At 41.9% G+C, this 24,918-nt stretch overlaps 1 protein-coding gene across 1 annotated transcript in view; it reads left to right on the forward strand.

The window, feature by feature from the left end:
* tmem8b (transmembrane protein 8B) overlaps positions 1-24,918 on the forward strand; it is a 100,182-nt gene that overhangs the window by 41,737 nt on the left and 33,527 nt on the right. Inside the window, exons 3-5 of the mRNA XM_036527607.1 lie at positions 2,637-2,844; positions 11,549-11,682; positions 15,908-16,176. Of these exons, the coding sequence (XP_036383500.1) occupies positions 2,637-2,844; positions 11,549-11,682; positions 15,908-16,176 (611 nt within the window). The remainder of the gene's footprint in view (positions 1-2,636; positions 2,845-11,548; positions 11,683-15,907; positions 16,177-24,918) is intronic.

Raw genomic sequence — 24,918 nt, forward strand, 5'->3', positions numbered from 1 at the left:
TCCTCTGTCTCCCCCACCCAGTCAGTATTCTGACATGACACATTTGTGGTTCTGATTGCCTCGACAACAAACAAACAGGTTCTGTAAGTGGTGACAGTACATTGCACTGCCCTCAATTTGTTCTTGAAAATTAAACCTTACACTTTGATTGAAACCCATCCCTGCGACAAAATTAGAGCAGCTTTCCGCGGCGCTGTCCACGGTGCTGAATGCTGTTTGAGCATACTAATTAGGCAGCAGATCCACCGCCCTTGGATCACCTTTAAACTAATGACCAGGCTTTGACACATAGAACAACGGTGGCTTCCCGGGAGGCTTTAGCATGACAAATAGGGGGTCAAAGTCACCCCGTGTTCACAAGAAGAATCTGCACACACACCACAGTTCTAGGCAGGTCTTCTATAGCTGTCTTTGGCAACGTGTATTTGTGATGGAGAGTCTGCAATTCTGAATAGATATTATGCATCGTCCCATAGTGAACTGTGCCATATATCTAAAAAAAAATCTGTGCACATGATTGATTTTACTGTATTTATACTGAATCTTTTTTTGTCCTCTCAAGAAACTGAAATGCGTATTGATATTTGACCTTTAAGAGCACCATGTTGTTGCTGCTTAGAGTGCTTGATTTCATTATTGTGATCCAGAGAGGGTTTGTGATGTGGGTGAGGTGATGTAGGTCAGAAAGGCAGGTCTAATAAATATAATATTAACACTGTGCAACATGCATAGATGCAGCACTAATTGGGTAAAACAGCCAGCCTCTGTTACACCAAGAATAATGAGACATAATTTTGCCTGGCCAATATGATGAGAAGCTGTATTGGAGGCAAATCTTTATGAAATCCACAGACTTCTCACAGTGCGGATTGTAATAGCACCTGTTGAATAGCCTGACCTGCTAAAATCCATGTTATGTGTGCCACCTTGGTGGAGTGACACATAAGAAAAGGCAAGCCTTCCACTCATTACACCCACGGACACTTTCCTGGGTTAAATCCATATTTAGAGCTGATTTGCATACTCTGCTTCTTAGGCCCCACACTGGCGGTCAGAACTTATGTATGAACAGAAGGATAGGAAACGGGAGTGAACCCACTGCCACTCAGAGGGAACTCAAAGGGGTGCAATGAGACCCCCAGGAGGGGTACTTAAAAAGAAGACAAGGGCAAGGAGAAGAACTGTATGCGACCAATCAGGGCCCAGACAGCTGGCGTGAAATTTCCATGCTCCTTTGGGTCTTTTTAGAGTAGGCCGAGGGCTGGCTGAAATAAATTTGCCCTGCTGAGGTTTTTAAAGCAGACAGATTTTTGGAAGGGGGGGTGTATTTTTTTAATTCAGGGGGCATCTCGCCTTCCCGGAAGCTCCATGTTTGCTTTTACAACCGTACCCCCATGATTACAGTTGAGCCAATCCTCTTAAACTTGGATCACAGGTGAGCGGCGTGTCAGTTCTTCAGGGATGCCCTGAGCGGTGGCGAGCGTGTGGCAGCTAGAGATGCTGGAGACTTATCACCTTGGAGCTCTTTGACCTGGTTTGCAGTGGAGTTTTTACAAGAGGAGAGCCAGCGCTTCCTCCCTGTTGGGTTAAAAGGCCTCGCCTGCGCGACACCCCAGAGATACAGAGGCTCCACTGACTGGAGGAAGAGGAGAGGAACGACTTTCTCAATAACACTGTTTGAAGCAGCTGCTGGCGTCTGAGTTATTACCTGTCAACGTTTCTTGGCCTGGGGTTAGCCTTGGCCTCCCACAGGATTGCTTGTCTGTGAAGAGAAAAAAAATCCCTGTTCAATGTTCTCTCCTGATATCACCTCTCGTGAACACTCAGAGACGTGTCTGGTCACAGATTACTGCACCATCCACTGAGAAATAGCCTCCAAAATAATGAATTAAGTGTTAATAAAATTGCATTTCATTTAAATGTCTGTTTTGGTTTTTCTGAACATGGCCAGCCTCTAGGTTTTATTATATAGGTGCAGTGGAGAATTAAACAGTTTTAAATTTTTGCCCTCGATTGACAATAAAATATGTCACAGAATTAATCTAGTCTAAATTTTATATGGAAGTTAACAGAAATTTATACTTTCTATCTTCTGGCGATTCCCTTGTTATGTGACACACTACGCTATGCTCAGCACTACGTAAAATCATAAAAAAATGGATCAGGGGCATTTGTGGTTAGAACTTTCACTACTTGTGATTAAGGCGAAGATGGAAGCTCCTTCCAAATCAGCAGTTTCTAAATTGCAAACATCTATGTACCCTGAGTATCATCAAAAAAGAGAACTGTCGGAACATTTGTTTATGAATATGTTCATGCATAATTTAACATTAGTCACAATGCGCCATTTCCCCTCAGTAAAGAAACAAAAAATTAGAACATCTTCTGAATTTTAATTGATTCAAGAGTGATGCTAATAATGTTCTCTTGCTCCAGCTCACACATGAAATTAATTGTTTAGTGTTTGTTGCTTGTTGGATACATGGTTACTGTAATAAGGACAGCAAAACCATGATTTCAGTGCACTGAAGCTGAGGAAATACTAAATGCCAATGGCTTTGGATCATGTTTTTCCCCCTTGCCTGCAATATGTCCACCAGACACATAACCTGTTTGTCTCTCCGGCTCATTCACAGCTATTTCAGGTCTGGAGCCCCTCCTGTGATCAACCCCCTCCACACCCGCTTCCCCCGGGACACCATCGTACCTGGGTCATTTGCAGTCACCCTGACGTGGACTCTGCCCAACCGGACGACTGGAGTATTCAACGTCACAAGTCCCCTTCCTGGAGACTGGTTCCTGGCTGCGCACCTGCCAAAGGATGAGGGGAAGATTTCCGTCAAGGTAGGGGTTAGCTATTCAGTGTTTACTGTGAGGTTCTGGGACAACTCTTATTCCAAATCATACCATAAACTTTTGATAAAATACTGCCCATGACCCTTGTGCTGGAAAGATCGATTGAGCAAAATGGCCTTAGAGGAAATTGACTACCTCTTTAAAACAGCTTCCTTACTTCACAAAATATATCATGGCAACATACCAGGTCAAGCTCTGGCCCTCTAGGTCATCCCAGTATCCCTTGCATTCAGACTTGCTTTGGCAAGATTGACCTTGATGCAGAGGTCACCAGGCTCATGTTTGCTTGGTGAGCACAGTGCAGTGGTATGAAAGAAACTGAAAGGAACTCAACTCCAGAACTTACTTTTTCCACACATGTGTTGTTGGCCAAATAAAAAACAAAGGCTGCACTTTGAGTTCAGTATTGACCCAGAGGACTCAGTCTGATATACATCTCTCTCTGAGGATAGTGCCCTTTTAAGCACACATACTCAGTTGGAAAGGTCACCCTAAGCAAAGCCAGAGTGGATAAGTACTTTAATTTACCACCCACGCCTCTTGAGCTTCTTCAAGCCTTAATATTAAGCTTTCGGTATTCATTTAAGTCTTTCAGAAATGGCAATGTCTATATATATATATATATATATATATATATATATATTTGTGGACTATAACAAGTGTTTACACTTTAACATCTACCAGATGCACCAATGTTATTTTTTTTTCTTGCATCAATAACAGCAAATAATTTACTCTGGTTATTAACACTAGAAAAAAACAACAACAGTGAACCCACTAACAGATGTAGTGGATTGCCACAATGACCTCCCTCATTTTCGTGACAGGGACACCAACTCCTGAAAAGCATGCAATTTGTTTAAAAACGATGCTGACATGAAATGAGGACTAAAACCTTTACGTATAGCTTTTTTTTCCTTCAAGGAGAGCATTGTGACTGAGGGAAAACAAACAAAAACGTGTTCCCCAGGGCTGGGATGCCTTCTTTGTACTAATCCACTTTACGAGTTTACCTCCCTCGGCATTCAGAGTAAGGATAATTGCATGGAAATAATGGATAGCTTTGAGTTCAATGGGTTGCGCTTAGGGCAGTGAAGTGTAAACACAGCCCCTGAGAGATAAATCCTCGCCCCGCATGCAGAGACTCAGAATCATCCCCCAAAGAAATTAAAAACAATATAAATTTGTTAAAACCTCTCCCCCTGTGAAATCATTCCGAATATGCGTTTATCCATGCATCTCTCCTCACGCGTTGAGGTAGACACACCGTTTCTCAGTAAGGCGTTATTCTTTTTCCGCTCAGATCACGGAAGCATGCACGGCTACGAGCGTGTACCGTGACTGCAAGGGTGTTGAATCCGTTTAAACAAATTACCGTAGCTACTGTAGAGGTTGCTGATTCTCTCTTGCTCACCGTGGCGACAGAGCACCGGCTCCTCCAGAATTTCTTCTGTGGTTAGACTGCCAGCACACACGTTACAAATCCAGGGCATATTGCCCTGGGCACATTATTGGCAAGCGCTGTTTTTTTTTTCCCTTTCATTTCTCTTTAGGATATTTCACAGGGTGCTCCATCTTGATGTTAAAGATGTTGCATGGTGACTCAGGAGGAAAGAGGATTTTTGGTTCAGCTCCGATTCAAAGGGGTTGTGTCTGGTGGTGTTATGGATTTTCTAAATTGTCTTGTGTCGTTCCCTTTACAGAGATTTACAGACCAAAGCTACTCTTATCCTGTAATTATTCTCTGAGGCATTGTCAGTCCTGCAGTGGATTAGAGTCCTCTTACAGTTGAGATTTGTGTACACGTACATGGTTTCCCTTGTCCCTTGTACTCTGGGATTTTCACAGTAGTATTTTCATTTTTGCCTTAGGGGACCTTCTGAAATTGTCAGAATATGCCCACCTCAGGTATATTTAGCATGAAATGTCATCCAAAGTAAAGCAGATAGGGTGAGAATTTTGGTACATGGTATAGGGGTAGCTAATGGAAAATAGGCTCTGTTGGTGCAGTACAACTGACAACACATGTATTACAGCACTGATGCATCTGCAAAACATCTGTATGAGGAGGTAGTATTGTTTATTGTAACAAAACTGTAATTTACTTAGGAACTTTCAATTTCAATTCAATAACATTTTATTTGTATAACGCTTTTTACAACACAAGTTGTCACAAAGCAGCTTTACATTGTTACCAGGCCTGAGACCTCCTGAGAGCAAGCCTAAGGCAACAGTGGCAAGGAAAAACTTAGTTAGTAAACCTAGTTAGCAGGAAGAAACCTTGAGCAGAACCGGGCTCAGAGGGGGAGCCCATCTGCTTCTGGTCGGCACTGGGCAGAACTTGTGTGTAATAATGCACTGCTATATATTAACCACAGTAATGAATATAGAACTAACTGGATTCCACTTCCTGGCATTTACCATTTGCTGTACATACTCAACTTGCCCGCTGTGCAGTTACACAGTATTCTTTTGTGTTTACTTGTAGTATAGTACCATAGGTGGTTGACACCTTTTTATAAATAGTGACCCAACAAAATGCATTTTCCTTTGCTTCCATTCACCTCTTCCAGCTACTATTTCGAATTAGCTGTGGGAGGACAGTCCTAGAAGAGACTGTCTTCTGGATTTGAAGGCAGTAATAATTGGTGTGTTCCACTTTTAAGGACAATGTCTGAGCCCCAGCACGTTCGGCTATCCAAGCAGCCCATGAAATATAGATAGAAGCCAGCTGTGCAGGGAGGGATGACCTTTTCAACGGGGCCCTGAAATAACCGTACCTGTGGATTGGGGCGGCCTGTGGCCAGTTGCACCAAGGAGAAATAATTGGACCAGGCTTTGACAAGCCCCCCTGAAGGATATATCTGTTATTTATTAATTGGTGTTGTTTGGTGCTTAGCAACAGTGGCAGACGTCAAGCTATCTCAGAACAGCAGTGCACTTGTTGTAGTTTTTCTCTGTTTCACCACCCCCTCCCCCTGCCTGAATGCCCTAAAGGTGACGGGCGAAGTACTCATGGGAAATTGTTTATCCTTCATGTGTTTGTGTATGCTTCATGCATTAAAAACATGGAACAGCAAAAATCTAATCGGTTTACAACATGGAACAGCAAATCTCATTGGTCATGGACAGATAGGTGTAAATCTGGTTCAAAATTCAGCATTGGTGGCACCAAAAGCCAACCTAGTTGAAACCTTTTAGACATACAGTGCATAAACACAACAGCACCAAAAACAACAAACCTGGCAGTGTAAATCTTACCAGCTGGGTGCAAGAGAAGAGTGAACCCAGCATCTTTGAATGCTGCGATCCAGAACAAAGGCTGACAAAATTTAGCAAAGGCACGACTCCCTTATGTCGGAGCTACTCTTTGATTCTAGCAGGGGGCGTCATCATTCGTCATGGTAAACTTCTGCTGCAGGCGACACGTATGGATGTGTGTGATCGTCAGTGTGGCGAATGTGTCGTTCAGTGTCTCCTCATGTGCTGACAAACCGTGTGCTCCCTTTGCACTGCAGTCTTTAACCAGATAGACAACCTGGCTAACGGCATGACAAGCAGATGGCCGGCACAGAGCACACTAATCACACTTCCTGGTCAAAAACCTGCTCTATCGGTTGCAACGCTCACCAAATTACAGCGTTAGGTCACCGAAACAGACATAACATCTGACAGTTTACTTTATAAGAGCTAACTCCCAAAATTAGCCAGCTGACTAATTGAATACTGCTGGGCTTTCAATGGTCTTGGGTGACATACTGACAGAATAATGGCATTCTGGGAAATGGAACTGGCAGTTTTTCTTTATTTATCTTATTTGAATTAGTAAGCAACCAATGAGCCGTCAAATTCATGCTGCATCACCGCAGCTTGCTTTTATAAGTAACACAAGCTTTAAGTTGACATTGTGGGAAAGTTGAAATCAACTGAAAATGGCTTCTCCAGAGGTCCTGTTCAAACATGTTCTGTAGGAGCAGTACAGAAAGGAAGCAGAAGGAAAATCGTGCCTCCCTGGAAGATCATCTCTAATTTTTAATGGGGTGGCACTTTGGGTAATGTGCGAGAGTCTCTGAAACAGAGGAGAGGATTATCATGCTGGGCGTCGAGATTTTATTAGGGTATTTTAAGGAAATCTATGTAAGTGAGCTGATGAGCCAAATTTAAAATGAGACAGAAAGCTTTCTTGACCAAGATGGAACCACATGCATCTGACTTTACAGCCTGAACAAATGTCAGGTCCTTACCCAGAACAGTAGTATCATTAGACATACAAAGAATTATAAGATAAGCATCCTGTGAGTATTATAAGCTTAGAAAATAAAGGTAGCTTGGCTTTAAAGGATCTATTGGTACCCTGGATGCTTTGCATCTGTGTGTGATGAATATGACGCCTACTCTGATAGCGGCTAAGGCATGCCTGATAGACGCCTCAGCTGTCTTTGAATAAGTACTCTGTTATGATTACAGCAGCCACAATTTCAGTTGTGTATCTTAAAGTGTAGATAAAAAATGATTGAATGCTTTCAGATGTGCATCATGTACTTCTATGCATGATGAAGCATTGTGAGTGTATAAATCAAGGCTTTTCCTTCAATAATGCAAAAAGGCCGTAGTACAGACAGCAGAGTGAATGGAGAAGCATAAACCTCTTCTGAAAAAAGAGTTGTTTTTTTTCTATGAATACATCTCACATTTCTTAAAGACACCTCTAGCCATTTAGAAAAGCCTCTTGTCATAAAACACTCACACATGTACAAAGTGAATACTGATATGCTCATAAGATGCTGACCAGTAGTGTGTTGGGCTTGCGTTATTGACCGGAGAGTGCTGAGCTCTAAGTGAATTTCGGTTCAGAATTCTCAGTTGTGCATGGACGTTTTTGCTACATGTGCTAAAAACATACCAAAGCCCTCTTACGCCCATATATCAGCACTGTGCATTTTGGCACAAGCATACAAAATTGTAATCAGAGGAAATCATTGTGGTGAACCAGGGGAATTCAAGCAAGAGTTGCATTCTCTTATACTGTCTCGTTTCTGATGTTTTTATCAGCATTTTAACTGCGCCCTCATTGTTTTTTTGAATCACTGCACTTTGTTTACTACACAAAACCATCGCTGGCTATAACAAGCACCATATATCTTTCATTCTCTATTGATGTCGGCTGCTGGGGCATTATTATCGAGCAGCTGGGGTTGGGATTAAAGACAGGGAGACGTAAAGGAGAGGCGGCCTAATATCGAGTTTTGTCCACATTTCGCGAGCCCCGGCTTTGGCGGAGGGCCGCAATCAGCCAGCCGTTCGCGCAAGGTCGGCTAAATTAGGTTTGCGGCGGAAAAGAGCAATTTGTTTTGCCCAGGCCGTGCGTGACTCGGGACACCCGAGTCGCCGCCGTCCTCCGCAATCAAATCGCCAGATGAGAGCTTGAGGGCCCGGCGGCGTTAAAACATGACGGATGGTGATATTCGGACGGCACCGCGAGGGGAGGGGCCAAGGCAGCCCTGCGTGGAGGCCCTGTCCGTCTCCTCCAGCACCAGCTGTGCTTCTGCTTTATGTATGCAGCCTTGCACAAACAACAGATGGAGCATCTTTCTCCAATTTGTTCTTTAATGGCAGTGTGAGTTGTAGCTCCTCGCTCTGGTCGTTATTAAGTATTCATCAGGCATACAGCAGCATGGCAGCACCTATCCCCTTCTCCTGTGCCAGGACAGAGGCCTTCCTGTTCGGGAAAGCCACGTCATGTGACGCGTGCATTAAGCGTGCGGACCGCTCTATCCCTGCTTTTTTGCAATGAAAGGTCACCCCCGATTCCTGTCCGCTGGTGAAAAGTTATGTTGTTCACGCAAAGAGGGAAGGCAATCTCGGTTATTGGCCTGTCAGAGCGATCCAACACAGCGGGCCGATCTGAATGGAGCCGTCCCGAGTGTAAGTAATTGGAGAGGGGTTTGCGCAGGAGTAAATGAACGTGCCAATCAGTCGGAGGAAGAATTAGGACTCCGAATGCGCGGTGGAACATAATGAGAGATGAATGCCTCAGCACCGATCCACACAATTATACCTGTCCAGAACACAGTCTCCAAACACTCTGTAATTGTACGAAAATATCCTGTGCCATTATTTGTGCGACTCTGTAATGAACGTCTTTCAGTCAGAGAAATATCAGGGGTGTGCAGATTAGCAGCCTTGCAGAACTCAGTGTGCTTGAAGCATGAGGAGTGAGGTGCTGGATAGTAATCATTTATTAACATGTAATAAGTGCTCTTTGCATGTGTACAGCAGAGATGGACTTACATTTTTACATTTACATTTATTTATTTAGCAGACGCTTTTATCCAAAGCGACTTACAAAAGTGCATACAGCAAGTATAGCGACAGTACGGGGACAGGATGTGTACAGTTCCACAATGAGACAGTTCTCATCTGAGAGCAAGGTCTGTTTGAGGACACAGTACTATTACCAGATGTACTTAAACTGAATTTACTGAGTAGTGGCCCATGTTACAGTTACTATGCAATAATGTGCTGCATTTCAATTTATGTAAACTGTTTGAAGCCAATGTAAATGCACCTCATGTACACACAATTCAAATAAGCAATGTGTTGCATGACCCAGGGACTTTTACAGTGTGTTTTGAGTTCCGATGCAGTGAGAAGCAACAGATTCTGTTCAGCCTTCAATTAAACAAAATCTTATTTGTTCATCTTCATATTTCTTTAAGGAAGTACATCTGGTATGCTTTGTGGTAATAAATTAATTAAGATCCAATTATGTGATAACCATTCAGGCAGGGAAAAGCATTGTGTGATAAATTATGCTCCGCTGAAAAGACTGTTATTTGCTCTTTTTTCTTTGACATTTCTACATCCATGTTGAAAACGAGTCTCACAGACATGGATGATGACGCAAGCACGTTGTTAAGCTCTCAGACAAGCATACAAATTTTATAGTATTCTGGTATCTTATGTAGCAATGACATGGCTCAGTAACTGCACCAGGAAGTAGGACTGATTTGCTGGACCATTCAACTGTGTTCCAAGTACAATCAACCAGAATGATCACCAACAGGTGAAGCAGAGCAAACAAGAAAGAAAAACGATATACGTCATCATCGCTAGATACTGTCGAAAAAGTGTTCATTTCCCCTCCAAGCGCTCCAGTGAGAACTGGCCCTGTGTAAGTCAAAGCAGCAGCCCTTTCAAAGGAGAATGCTGTACATTGGTAGAGAACAGTGCTCTGTTTTGTAAAAGGAAGCTCCACTTGCTGGGAGTAAGGCTGCTAGTGTAGTAGGCACGGCCCTGGTGCATCTCATTCAGGTCAGGGGCACCTACGAGAGGGTAGGGAAAGAGGTGAACGGTTAGGTGGCACATTATAATTTGGCGAACTGCACCACTGTATGATAAATAACAACCTTTACAGACTCCCCCCCGACCTTTTCCTGCCAGAGAGGAACACAATCTCATGGAGACAATTTGTCCTTGCAAATCTATACAACCCATCTGTTCTTTAATTGGTGGCTGGGCCTTCTGACGCCCTCTGTGAAATGATCGCGGTTTGCCCGTTGGAAGACCATTACTCATCGCTGGGTATTTGTTCCATGGTGCTTGATCCTGTGCCAAAAGTCTGCTGAAAATGTGTTTTAAAAAATCACAAAAAGATAGGGAATACTGAAAACTCAAATGCCTCATTTTAGCACATTTAAAAGATCAATAGAGTAGTTTTTTTGCTCCTTACAAAGAAATGTCACAGAGTGCTTTTCAAGATAACAAGGTGTACTATGAATCAATTTCCTTCACAGATGAGAAAAAAAAATACAATTAACCACTGCAGTGTAAATCTGTTTACATAATTCTAGTTGTTCTATTTTAGGTTATTAAAGGGAGTATTTGTAGCATATAGTATCATTCTACAAGTATGGTCTGAGTATTTGCAATTTCATACCGAGGAAAATTTGCAGACTGAAAACCCTTCTGCCTTGTGTTGAATGAGGTCAGCATTCTCTCCCCAATATCCTTTCTTATACCCATCACAATGTTACAGATACCCAAAGACTCAGCTATGTGGCTTCATCAGCAGTACATTTTCTAAATAAAATAAGCAAACAAAATCAGGGAAAGCAAATGGATGCACCTATCAATAGTCTTATTCAGACCATAGTGATTTGTAAACTAGGTACATTTGTGAAGTTTCATTCTTGCAATTGAAACAAAATTTCTGGTACATTTATGTTCTTAAGAGTTGAAGTAGGAGAACACTGTGTAAAGCTCATTGGTAATTGGTGCACTTTGTATTGAACCCTGACAGCCTTGATTTCCTCAGCTAAAGCTCTCTAAATGTGAGGATACATGCACCGAATGCCTGTGCTTGCTTGAATTCAGGTGTGGTTAGTATAATAGAAACTCATCCCATCGACATACATGACTAGTTCCCAGCATGTCTAAAAGTAACAACCGAAGATGATTGCTCATGCTATGACTTACAGCGATGCAGGAAAGACAGCCAATCCATATTAACTGACTCCCGTGGTGCTGTGCGTCTAATCTGTGACAGCGGATTGAATTAGTGGGCTGAGTTTGCAGCATTGAACCTCAGATGAAAATTGCAAGGGGGGTGGGGGGGGGGAGGGACAGATTTTTGCCTGATCTGTTTTGATCCATCTTTCTCTCTTTTCGCCCCCCCCCTCACATTTCTCAGGGTCTCTCTGAGGAATGCCAGTACCTCTTCCAGCCCCAGCTCATCGTCCAGAGGCTGATTGGAATTTCAGTGCTGTATCCTGGATACTTCATCGATCAGATGATCCCCGTCCACAACAGATCGGTACTTTACAAGTGAGTGGCCGTTTTAATTCTCTGATTGATCACATTAACGGCAGCGCCCAAGAGCCACCCATCTTGGAATGCACATCCGTGGCCTGCTTCGCATTGGGAGCAGAGAGACACATATGTTCAGTATGTGATATCCAGTCTAGGTGATGCGCGTCATTTTTTCTGCATCATTTCTGGCACTTCAGATTGCTGTAAATGTTCCCACAGTAAAGCTATTTTTGGCCCTTGGATGTGGAGAGTGCCATTTTCAGTGAATCTCTGCATACCGAAGGACACCCAATCTTTAACTCCTTTTGGCATTTTAGACACATCGCATCTTTTCCCGTGTGCCACAGTGAATCGCATCTCTCATCATTTCACATGTTAATGGGCTCCTCGCTCAATCAGTGAATATAAGGCTATCGAAGAAAGTAAAGGGGTTGAAGGATACATGCGCAAGACTTGGAAAGCATGGAGGGGGTACTGTGCGCCGCCAGCTGCTCAGACCACTGCCACCTTTCTCCCCAGCGCATGTAAAACACTACAATTAAGTGATGTGAATGCATGAGATTATTGGGTTTTGCCCGTTAGATGATGAGAGACCTTCAAAAACATTATTTTATGCATCTCCTTTGAGAATTCTGCTGCTTGTTTCATGTTCTCTGGCTCTACACAGATAGTGTTGTTTTTATGCATTTTTTTTTTAAGTGAAGGGAGCAAAATAATATCTTGAGGCGTGTTTGTGTTCACCCTCAGCTTGTAGCGCAGAGATAACATGCTGCATTCAGGGCAATGGGTGAGAGGAACAGCAGGAATGGAATGAGGTGAGGTAATAGGGGGATGTGCTCAGATTTGTCCATGTGTTTATTTTAATTATCTGATCGGCGGGATTTTTTTTTTTTTCCCAACTTTTCATTTCCCCCCGCTGCTTCTGCTGTCAATCAACCAAATGAAAGCGGCAGTGAGAATTAATCAACATTACTGGCGGTATGCTGACACTCATGCGCAGGGACACGCACGCACGCGCTACAAAGGACACAAACCCGTGCACACGTGCACACACGCATAAATGTGAACATTAATTAAAATGCACAGTTGATGGCCCTGGTCAGCTATGAAGAAAATACACGATAAACTGTGCTTGTACAATTTTTTTGGGTTTTTCAAGGAGACTCAAATATAACATGAACAAGATTTACAGGTGAAAGTACATTAATAAAAGTACAAAGGTGAAAGAACGAGAAGAACATTTTTGGGATCAAGTTAAAATCAACAAAGCCCACATGACAGAGAAACAAAATTTCTTAATATCCTAAAATCTGCACCTGCCCATATCAGTGTATTCACACTGTATGAGTCAGTGAGCACAGAGGCTACTCCCAACGCGTATAATTCATCTGTAATTTATTGATATTCATGAGAAATTTAGTGTATGACCCAAACAATTCTCTGTGAAATGTGAACGATATTAAAGCATTAGTGAGATTGGATTGGATGCCTAACTATCTGACTTCTCATAGAATTTATTTGCCAGGCTTCTTTAAAAAACTGCAAGAGATACTAGCTACTACTCATTTTACCTACATGTCAGAGAGACCTGTCTTGATAGGTGGCTATACTACTAATAACACTAATAAAGCTACTTTTGGATGTATAATACTTGTACAACCCCCACTTGAGAGCCTAAATGCTGACCAACACAAACAAAAGGATTTTCCCTTTGTTGATGATGTTATTATTATTATTAGTAGTAGTAGTAGAAGTAGTAGTAGTAATAGTGGTAGTAGTAGTGGTGGTAGTAGTAGTAATAGTAGTAGTAATATTTGTTGGCTGCAAAATGCCATCATCCAGGAATGCCATATTAAGCAATTTTTTATATTGCATAGAACATACTGGTTTGTGGTGTCAACTGTCAGTCTGTTCTCAGAGTAATTGATGTGTGTCAGCAGAGGCTTGCCATTGGAAGCAAGCATATGAATATTAGTGCAATGTGAGTTAGAGTGTAAACTTCCAGAGATTGTCCTAAGGCTCCCTCCACAAAAAGGCTTCCTCCAAACAAGAAGGAAAGCTAACTGGTGTAAAGGGTACAATAAAAATAATATGAGATACAAAAGACAGATTTTAGATATGTCCCATCAGAATTGTTTGAATCTACTGTATGTCTGACCGCTTTAGCTTGGTAAACTTAGATTTGTTATTCATCAATGTAATACATTTTGAATGAACAAACAAAGTTATGGCAACACCTGTTTGAAGTAGTTTTAATTTATTGATTAGTCAGTATTGAAGATTTAAAGCTGTGATGCTAAAGGAATTTTCCATTTGATTTAAAGGTATCAGATGTAAAAAAAATACATGAGCCTTGAGTCAAAAAAGCCTTTGTCCAACATTCTCCCAGAAGAAAATATCATCATCATCATCATCATCATAACCATCATGATAATGGTAATTATAATCACAATAACAAAAAGGCTAATTTCCCACTAACTCTTGCCCACAGAATCAGTGTCATATATGAACAGAATGTTCGTGCAGTGGATTTAACAAGATACATGGATAGCTGTGTACGATGTCATGCACATTTCATGCCAGTGTCAGTGATGTCAACTGGAACAGCACCCCTTGAGACAACAGTACTCTCAAAAACACACAATGTTTATGCTTCCTCTGGCAGTCAAAAAATGTGGTCTTTACTACAGATTATTGTGTAGATGCTGTCAAATTGTTATTCAAATAGATTATTTGGATAACCTTGTTGGCAGTTGTGAAATCCTCAAAAACTGATGGAAAGCAAAAGAGACACTGGCTGTACTTTGTGAACACTCCAACAAGTAGGAGAGAAATGAAATCAGTACTGTTCAGGGAGAATTCAGCCATTCTTGGAAGAAAACAGAAGGTCAGGATTTTCATTAAAAAAAAACATCAATGCCAATCCATTTCAGCAAAGCATTCCCAAGAGGTGATTTCTTAAACCGATACACAAAGGATTGGTTTGGGGGAAAAAAAAAAAAAAAAACACGATGAAAGCAGCTTTGCTGAAACACATCGATGTTTTGAACAGTGAAAGATCTTTTTCCTCCACCTTTTTCTATGAGGTGCTGGATTGTCTCTTAAAAGTTCATTAAGTTCACGCAAAGAAATTTTGTGATTTTATGGCAGGTTTTAAATGAATCAGTTTAACTTCAAAAATACTGTAAGTCTGACATAATGTGATGGAGCCTGCAAACAAATAATCATGCATTTTATTCTTTTTTTTTCCTTATTTTGATGTTGTGTTGTAAATGGCTCATTTTCAAACTACCAAAGAGAATTGCAAATTTATTTGATCACAGCTGAGACAGCAGATAAGTTTGAAGAAAACGACTTTTGAAGAACAGCAGAACAATTATTAGTGCTTTCATGGACAGCATTGTATTTCCAATGGACCACATTAAAGTCGGAATCATAATATCACAGGGATGTTAATTTAAAGCAATTTACATAATATTAATTAATTTCCTCTTTAATCCAGTTGTTTAACGTGCCACCAATGTAGCATCCGTGCCTTCAGTACTTTCTCTAGACAAGATATAAATCTGTGCTTACTGTAGCTTGCAATTTTCTCTGGCAGTGTCTCCAGAGTCCCTGTGTTTTGTGGTCTGCTCAACAGAGTATCCTGTGCAACACCTGTTCCTAGTCTGGCCTGGTTAGCGATTCTTAGTGAATGTTAATTCAGCCGGTCAGTTCTTTAATTAATTGAACTCTGATGTCAGATGGATGGTTCTTTAGGGGTTTGCCCCCAGGGCTGTCTCGCCCAATAAAAAAGGATGCTTTTATTGATCCATGCCAACTGTTTCCTTGTCTTTAACTGTGAATCAGCTGACAGTTGCTGTGGGGAAAACCGTGGTCTTCAAAAGGCATCTTTGGCTGTTCTCTAGAAAAAAAATACTCTGGGTCATTTAAAAGTGTTAACTGAAATGGCTAATGGTAGACTGTCAAATCAGTAAGATACTGACTGAATGCACTGAATCTTTCTTGTGCATTATTATTGTTATAGTGATGATTATGATGATGATTATGGTGATGATGGTTCTTGGTAGTAACAGAATTGATAATCATAATCATAATCATCATCATCACCATCATCATAAGTCATTATTAGTTTATGTATTTATTTGGTGGATACTCTTTTCTATATTCTTATCTCTCATACTATTGTGGTATTGCTACATGCTACATAACTGCACTCCTCTGTGCCGTGTTTTTGCAGAGTGTTCATTCCAAGCTACATCTCCAAGGTGAAAGTTCAACTGGTGGACTGCAGCACGAGGAACAGGAGCACAGAGACCTGCCCAGTACTGCTGAAGATCAGGGCACGCGCTCCCCCCCTGCACAACTCCACCTCCCTGGACTGCAAGGGGTTGAGCCCCTGCGAACTGCAGACCCCCCTGCCCTCATGGGAGCAGTGGTACTACATCCTGGTGGAGAGGTACCTGGGCAACGTCGATGTCTACTTCCGCATTGGGGTCCAGGTCAAAGGTCAGTCTGCCTATCTTGTTTGCTGATTGTTCTCCCAAACTCACTGTTACAACAATGCAATCTGTGAGGTTGCTCTAGTTGCTGCATGTGCTGGTATGAGACCTAAAAACACAGACAGGCCATCTGTCCATCTACAGTACTGTTTCCCCCCCCCCCTCCTATTAATTAAATTGTGAGCGAGTGGCAGCTGACCAGTGACGCTGACAGCATTCACAAATCCCTTAAAGTGACCTTGTGCTTAAGTTTGAAGTTCTGCAACATGGCATCACTTCCTGCCAAATCTACTTTGATGAACTGTTTGTAAACAACGGGAGGAGGAAATGGAGGAGGAAATAGTCAAGACACTGGGTTGTGTTCAGTGTGGGGAAAGAAGTCCCCTCTGTGTGCGTTCGCCCGTCGGTGACAGTTAGTGCGGATCGCCATGGGTGCCATCTAAAACGCCAGTGGCTCTCTGACACCCCAGCTGCAAAGGTTGCCAAAGGCACTTTGGGTGCCCCGTCGTGGTCATGTTTGTTGTTGAAATATTTCGGCTCGACATGAGGGAGATTAAACGGGAACAGCTTGGTGATTTGAGAGGGGATCCATTAATTCTTTATTGGGATTTATTTGCACAAATGTTGCAAGCATATGGCTCCTACTTGTTGTCGCTTTATTGGTATTCCGTGGCATTCCGATAAAAAGAATTCGGTGCATTACCTCAGGCTTGCGAGGACTTAAGCTGCCGGCTCCGTCCCAGGTGATTTTACCCATCAGGTGGAATGGAAAACGAAACTGTGTTTGCAAAGGTCTCGCGATGAATCTTCGTGACAAATTGAAGCGCTGAGCTGCAGATGAGGCTCTTGTCACTGAATGAAGTCGACGTTATTATTCCGTCGGTGGTACAATTGAGTGTTTGAAGCTGCTGATGAATTCTTCACTCTTCTGCGTCTTTAGCCCACATGATAAATACAGCAATTCAGCTGCGCAGAAGGTGTGAAATAGAGAGGAAATTCAATCACCGGAAGCCTATTATTGCAAAGGACAGGGAAAGCGCTCCCCCCCCCCCCAAAACCAGCCCCCTTATTTCCTCGCATGGCCCATTGTTGGATTGCAGACGCCATAACTTCGCATTTTTTAAGGCATAGCGGTTGCACACAACCCCCATTAGCAGACTGTGTAAGCAGCACTGCTTTGACACTTCCATTCCATAACACAGGCAGTAATTGTCTTGGGGGGGTTGTTGTTAATGGGCCTACTTGGGGAGATGAATGCAGACTGGAAAGACAGGGAATTTGGTTTGAGGTAAAAAAAAAAAAGGAGAAAGTGAATTTTGCCACTATGTGTAACTCTCTAGCTCTGCAGCAAAGCCCTCAGCGACACACACGGGCAGGTCAGCAGTCTCTCATTCTGAACACGGTGAGATCAGGAGGCACCACAAGCACAGGTGTAGGAAACTCTTCATTTGGATTTGTTCTGCTCTCTTTGTTAACACTGTTACATCTCTGCTCTGTAGTTGTGAAGGATACCTCTCCTTTGTCCTTCCCATGATGCTTTGGGACTTTCACAGTGATGAGATGCCTTGGGGATATCATTAAATTCCACTGATGTTCGTTGTGCCTGAAATGGTTTCAGGATGGCCTTGAAGTCCTGCACACCTGGGAAACATTACGGTTTGATCAGTTGGTCTGTCTCTTTGTACTTAAAGTAGATAATTATAAATGCAAGACCTGCCTATCAACTAGGATACACTCGGGAAAAAAACGGGAATGTGCTCCTGCAAATTTTTAGATATATAACTGCATCTAGTAGTACTTTCCCTTATTTCATAACCTGATTTCCAAACAAACTTATCTCCGTGAGATCCAATCTGTGTGTGAGAGATAAGGGGTTACTTTTATTTGTGGTGACAAGAGGGATCCTGCTTTATAAAAGGAAAGACACATTCATGACAACCACAATGTAATCACATCATTGCAAGACCACAAAACCACCCATTCTTACCACAGGCAGTGCTCCTTAAAATGTATCCAAATCTATCACTCCTTCCTCTGCAGTCCACATCTGGGACCTGCAAGACAGGGGCTTGATGTAATAGAAAGGGAAGCAATGCTCCCATGCTCCATATGAAGAGATAGAGTAGAATTGAATTGCAGAGGTGGGTTTGATAGAGTTCTCTCCTGTCATATCTCTCACTCTCTCTGTTTTTGAGTTCACGTATGTGTATCTGTTTCAGTGGTTGTCATGCACAGTGGTATGTAGGCTGATTTGTCAGTTACAAAGCTCTTATAAAACATTTATAAATGATCAAATATCATTGATTCCACTTATTAATGACTAACAAACATGTCTAAGGAAGTCTCATGTTATATGAGATCATTTCCTTGTGAGAAAAATTTCCTTGCTTTTTCCCACTAGAATACAATAGATTTTTCCCACTATTCATAAACAATTTGTAAACCTTTTGTAAATGTTACCCTAAGATGAAGTGATACCTAAAAAACTGTGATTTGCCAAAGAATTACTTGACATCACTTCCACTCTTGTACTACAGATTAAAAATCTGGGTTGTGCATGAATAATGAGGAACCTTTCCCTCTTACTCTTACACTATGAGTAAGAGGGAACTGAATACAGTACTGAATTATAACCTGAACAACAAAACAGAAGCCTCAGAGTCAGAGCGGCAATGCAAAGCACTAGCTCTCAACAATTGCTTCCCACAAGCCAGAACAGAGTCAACCAATTTCATACAAAAAAATTAAATTCATTATTTCATGTCTGCAGACTCTTTGAAATTTAATTTCTGACTTTGTGGTGTTTTTTGGAAAGATCTTGCCTCATTATTAGATGAAATTATTTAACCCCTCCTCTAATTAAGGTCTGAATCTGCTGTAGGCGGTTGTGTGTTCAGCTCAACTTAACTGCATCACACTGCAAAAATGAGCTGCCTGTGGAAATGGAATTGCTTATGTCTATTTTCTACTGATGCGCTTCCTGTAGGATGTCAAGTATGTGGTTCTCTCTTACTTTTACTTATCGCAGGGAACTCTGTAATCCTTTCACCTTAATCCCAAACTGCACAACCCATCTAGATTTACAAAGGAAATCAGATGAAATATATGTGAGGAAAAGAATGGTAAAGGAAGTCAATCCTCTTGATTTTGTGGATTACTTTTCTCAAGCTGACCATGGCAAAGATTTCTGTTTGCACATTTTGCCTGTATGGCACACCTGGTCAGTTTCATCCTGCAGAGGGTACTGGCTTTCTGCCAGCCCCCGGCCATCTACGGCCATCCCTTATTCTCTACACAATTAAGCTGACTCAGTGATATAAAACCAGTACCAGCAGAGATGGACGGTCCCTGCTGATCCATACAGGAAGATCCTGGAGGCGTCGTCTTGCATGTGTGTCTGTTCTTCCCTAAGTAAACTCTCATATTCGGTCAATACTGTATTAATATGTCACGAAGTATGCCCTGCCCTAGATTAAGTGTTGGAGTTATTGAAGGTCTTTTAGATATCTGAGTGTCAAAGGGTTTTTTTTTAATTGTTTTGGTATCCTGTCATGGGATAGGAATGCCTGAGTGTTGTATCTTCTCAAACACTTTTCAAACACACAGTTTCTCTATGGATCATTTTTTAACTTTAACTGGACAAAAACTGATCTCAGTTCTGCAAATGTGCGCACGGAATGATATTATCACTATTTGTTTCAAATGCACAGCTTGCTTCTTAGAAATATTACCCAGAGAGTGCTTCCATTGAATGGCCCATATACTATATTCTCCAGCAGTGGCAAAGTGACACTCAGTCACAACTCAGAATGAATAGGATGATTAATTAGGAATCCTCCCTCTTCTGGTTTGAAATGCAAAATGAGTCCTAAGGCAGTAAGCCTCGAAGCTATACTGTTATTCTGTATCTGTAAGCAGGAGGAATGAGAAGGAGTACTTTAGCTAATGAAAACGTCCACATTGCATTGTATTCCAGGTGCAGTGGCTCAACATCCAGACTGCTTAATATCAATGAGAAAAATAAAAGAAAATCCATTTTCATATCTCTGTCTGCAGGCCTGTCAAGGCACCATTGACCTGGGAGGTGCATTGGAAGCAGTGGTGTCTTTGTATGCACAGTTTGATTGCACTGTTGGATTTCGCAATTTTGCATAGCAGCCCATGGAACCCTGCATACCTTTCCTGTGCCAATATGCCAATCAACTTGAGCGCTCCAGCCCAGGGAGCGCCTGCCAAACACTACAGCACAACGGTAACAGCAGCAGGTCATAGAAATTTCAATAAGCTCATGCCAAACCTGTCACGCCGCTCAGCAACCTTTGTTTTTCCAATTTGTTTTATTCTCTTTGAAGTTCATGCGAGTGTGGTCTTTTCTTCTGAGAGTTACCTTTAGGCCGAAGCCCCCAGGGCATCAATCCCTCCATTTTAGTGCCGAGATCATTTGGTTTCTGGGTGTAATAAACGCTCTCTCTCTCAATGCGCAAATGTTTTCTGTTGCTGTGATTTTCGGTTTATGCCGGATGCGCCCCCTTGATCGTGCCTTTAATTGTAATCATTGCTCATTAACCGCGTCCCTCCGAGACTTCTCCCACTCTTCGTCTCCGCGACATTCACATACCCAAATTGAAGTTGGCAGCCGGGGATTTCAAGAACAGCTCCAAGACAATGAGGCACGGACTCGGTCTTTTAACGACCACAATTCATCATCGGGGGTAATTGAAACATCAGCCGAGGAGTCAGAGGATTTAGATCACGTCAAGCATGTCATTTTTATTCACCTCTGTTCCAGGCCTTAGGCTTGACAGGTCCCCACGTTTGTTTAATAATTTAATTTCTTTTCTTGTTGCCTTGTTGAGCATACAGTGGCTGTAATTAACCAAAGAGCAGGACAAAATCGCACTTAAACACTGGGTATTGGAATCTCTTCACAAAAATTTTCAGGAGAATGTTTGTGCCTGTTGTTTTTCTCTGCAGATTTTTAGTCATACCCCTCAAAGTCGGTAGGAGTATGTTTTATAGTTTTAGATGTTGCTGTGCAGTGTCACAATGTCTCAGTGATTATATCTCAGTGTCTTCTTATACAGTTTTTTCTATGTATATATAGATATATGGAAGCTAATGCCACCATTCAGAGTAAAAGCAAATGAGGTAGCATTCGTGAGTGCTAAAACTCAGTGACTGACAGTTCCAAAGCACCCTCCCCCACTGTGCTCCCGGAATAGGCAGAATTATCTTTTCTGCTTTTAGTGTCAAAGTGACTCATTTCTTTATTTTTTTTTGCCCAATCACAAAAATCTGCCAACTGCCTTGGGTACCAGTTTGATGCGCTTTCAACAGTTTTTGTTAAGATTGACTGGTGAGACACCCGACACATTGCATCACAAAGCACTGCTGAGGTGTTGTGGGCCTTGTGCCAATTGCAGAATAACCTTGGATCTTGGTATTTAGGGACCACATGTGCTTTCACAACCTCTGACACATCACAGTGGCTACACACCAGTACAGCCTGTGCTTGTCTTCAGAGCCCCACTGACACGATGACTTCGCTCCTCCAACCTTCATGGCTTCCTAAAGCGATTTCATGCGCAGGATTGCTTTTTCATTGACTCTCACTGGCCTTTACTAAATGGGCACAAAATATGAATGGTTCCTATTATGGAGGTTATGGACATAATTTAATCCGTGAATTTCCCTAAACGTTTGAGGACAGCCCGAGGCAGGGGGGAGAGCTGTGGTCGGTACTGTCCCTGCAAAGAATCCTCAGACATCCGCACACTACGGAATGCCCAGGTTACAATCAGCTCCGAATGAAAAGAACCCAGCGATCTGCTGATGCTCAAAAAAGCGATGAGAGATTCAGTCAGGAGAGAGGAAGTGCTGTGTGGAAAAAAGTGTTTGAAGTGCGCTGCTCAGATTGATGTGCCGGGGAGTGGTGCTCACCCTGTATCTCTGAAGTTTCCTCTGTGAACAAAAGATGAGGTTTGAAACTAAATTGATCCTTGTGGGAGTATACAGGGTGTGACTGTGCACCACACTCGTAAGTTAAAAGGAAATCTCACAGACAAGTAAACTAGCAAAGCTCTCAGATAACTACGCAGGAAACAAATACCCTCTGGAGGCACAACACATTGAAGCAGGGAAATCTATTAATACCCCCTCCCCCCCAACTCCAAAAAAAAAAGAGTTTTACTGGTAATGACACAAAATGCTCTCAGTAGGAATATTAAGTGTAATCTTCATTGACCTATAACGACTTTTACATTTATATGAGTGACTGTATTAGCGGCAGACAATAGTGTCTTAATGAACAGAGGCTTAATGCAAATCAATTGCTATCAGTGTAATGTAGTGCGCTAGCAGCCTGAATCCAGAGCACTGATGTGTGTAAAGGGTGTTCATTACACTATTTTGTTGCAGCTGTGAATAGTCATGATGCCAGTAATGCAATATCCATCAGTAATATTACTGATGACAAGACCATTTCACTCTCTGAGAGGGAATATACATATAGAGATATGAGAAATGTATGTGTGAGAGAACCTTAAATGACATTGACATTTCTTGAGGAAAAGAAGAAGGGATTCCGTTTTTTTTTTTATTATTTTCTATAACGTGATGAGTTTAATTTTCTTGCTGTAGTTAATGAATTGCTTGGTATTATAAATCAGGAAAGGACAGTGACTTTGAAGAGCCCACAGTTTACTCCATAACTCAGAGCTTGCCAAAAGGGAATCCGGAAGGTATAACACTCCTCACCCCAGATGGGGGTTTCAAGGATTCACAAGTGCCTAACCTAGGAACAGGCTGTCTCAGTACACGCAATTACACCATGCAAACTTAGATTGCTTGTTTTCTTTGTGACATTTTCATGCATGTGGCCTCCAAAACTACAACTGAAATTGACAAAATAACTCTGACTCTGACATAGGTCAGGAGAGAGAGAGTGTATACTGTAGATGGCTTGGAAGCCTGCATGGAGATTCAGCATTCATCATCAGCTGACTGACATGCATGGGCGCATTATGAGAGAGAGGCAAATGCCCTAACAAACAAACATGGAGGAGATGTCCGTTCCGCTTAACCCTCAGCAAGCTTAAATACAACCAAGACAAGCTCTTTACAGTCTGGTACAGCACCAACACATGCGGCTCCCTAGAGCAGACTGTGGCTTCAGCTCAGAGGCCTTAATCCTCTCCCCAAATCTGACAAGCAAAATATGGCATTGGGCTGAAACTAAAACCGCAAATCTTTTGTCATTAAAAAGACGCTCGGTGGCCCCTGCCCCGCCCCCAGGGAGAGGCAAGTGACCCCACTGTCCCCCTGACACAGCCCCTTGTAGAAGTGCTTGGAGACACAGAGACAAAAGGCAATCTATTTAACATCACTTAGAAATTAAGAATGCAGAAGACAGTCTCCTGCAGTCAGTGCATTTATAATCCCATTAAAGATGAAGCTAAATTCAGTAACACTTGGCGATGAAAGGTCAGTGAGCCATAGGGTGCTTCCACATGGATGTCTTACTTTTAGAAAATCCATCTGTGGCAAAACTAATGGCGTGCAATTCAATGTACTTTTCAGGGTTATTAATTATTGAAGATTGCAATCATTATGTAGATGAGAACTTTTATAAACTGCATTAGCCTCATTCTCCATTGCTTCCAGAAAAAGATTCAGCGTTCAAGTATTAAAGACATGCAGGAGTAAGCACAATAGTTTATCACAATGATGAACCTCAAAGAAACACAGTTACCATTCTTTAGCGATGCATGGAAGTGTGTACCCGGAATTCATACAGTCCATTTTGCTGCTTGCCATCAATTGTAAAGCCAGCTTAAATGTCCCCCCTTTCCTGGTTTACATGTGAATAAGGTGACGCATAGAAGGACATAATATGCCATGACAGTACCAGTGTAGTCTCATACCTGCCCATATTTGGTCTTGAACAGTGAGAGAGTCTAAGGTAAGTGTGTATACTGGGAGGATTTTCTGCTTCTGCCGTTTATGCGGCAAATGGTGCACGGCAGCACCAATCCATCTATTTCTGTTTTGCATGTCATTAGTGACGCACGCAAGAACACCATGTAACATGGCCACAATATCTTCTTCAAAATTAAGCAGCTAGCCATATCTAATGCTGGAGAGTGTTGTCCAATGAGAGAACATTTGATTGTCTGTTGCGCCTGAACAGTAAATGATTGTAAATTGTAGATTTCCCTACATGAAAACGATTATAATGAAGGAAATAATGATTATATTACGCATTTGCAAGCTGGCGAATAGTTATGATGCTGTAGCGCAGCCCAGGGCAGTGTTTCTTCACAGAGCGCCTTCAGCTTATAGGACTGATTTCAGGCCTCTTCATTCCAGCATCTCTAGCAATCTTACATTATTATTGGTGTGCCATGTGAGTAATGTCATTTACATATTCTGTAACATATTATGACAGATTATGGAGATCTGTGTTGTTTTATCATTTTGGTCTCTAAAGATCAACAATATATTTTAAGAAATCAGAAATCAGTAATCAGTCAGTCAGTAATAAGGTGATGGCAAATAGGATTTTTAAACGGATAGATATCGGACACTTTTGCATACACCTTATGGTCCCTTTTGAAATGTGTATCGAATGGGCCACGTTTCAAGAAATAAATAAAACTGATTTTAACATTTAAATTTGCCTAAATTCATATTGAATTATTCTATTCTTTTTTTAATCAATGATTCTTCCTTCAAATTCCCCTTTAAAGGG

This window comes from Megalops cyprinoides, chromosome 4 (genome assembly GCF_013368585.1).
Source record: "Megalops cyprinoides isolate fMegCyp1 chromosome 4, fMegCyp1.pri, whole genome shotgun sequence".
In the NCBI taxonomy this organism is placed as follows: domain Eukaryota; kingdom Metazoa; phylum Chordata; class Actinopteri; order Elopiformes; family Megalopidae; genus Megalops; species Megalops cyprinoides.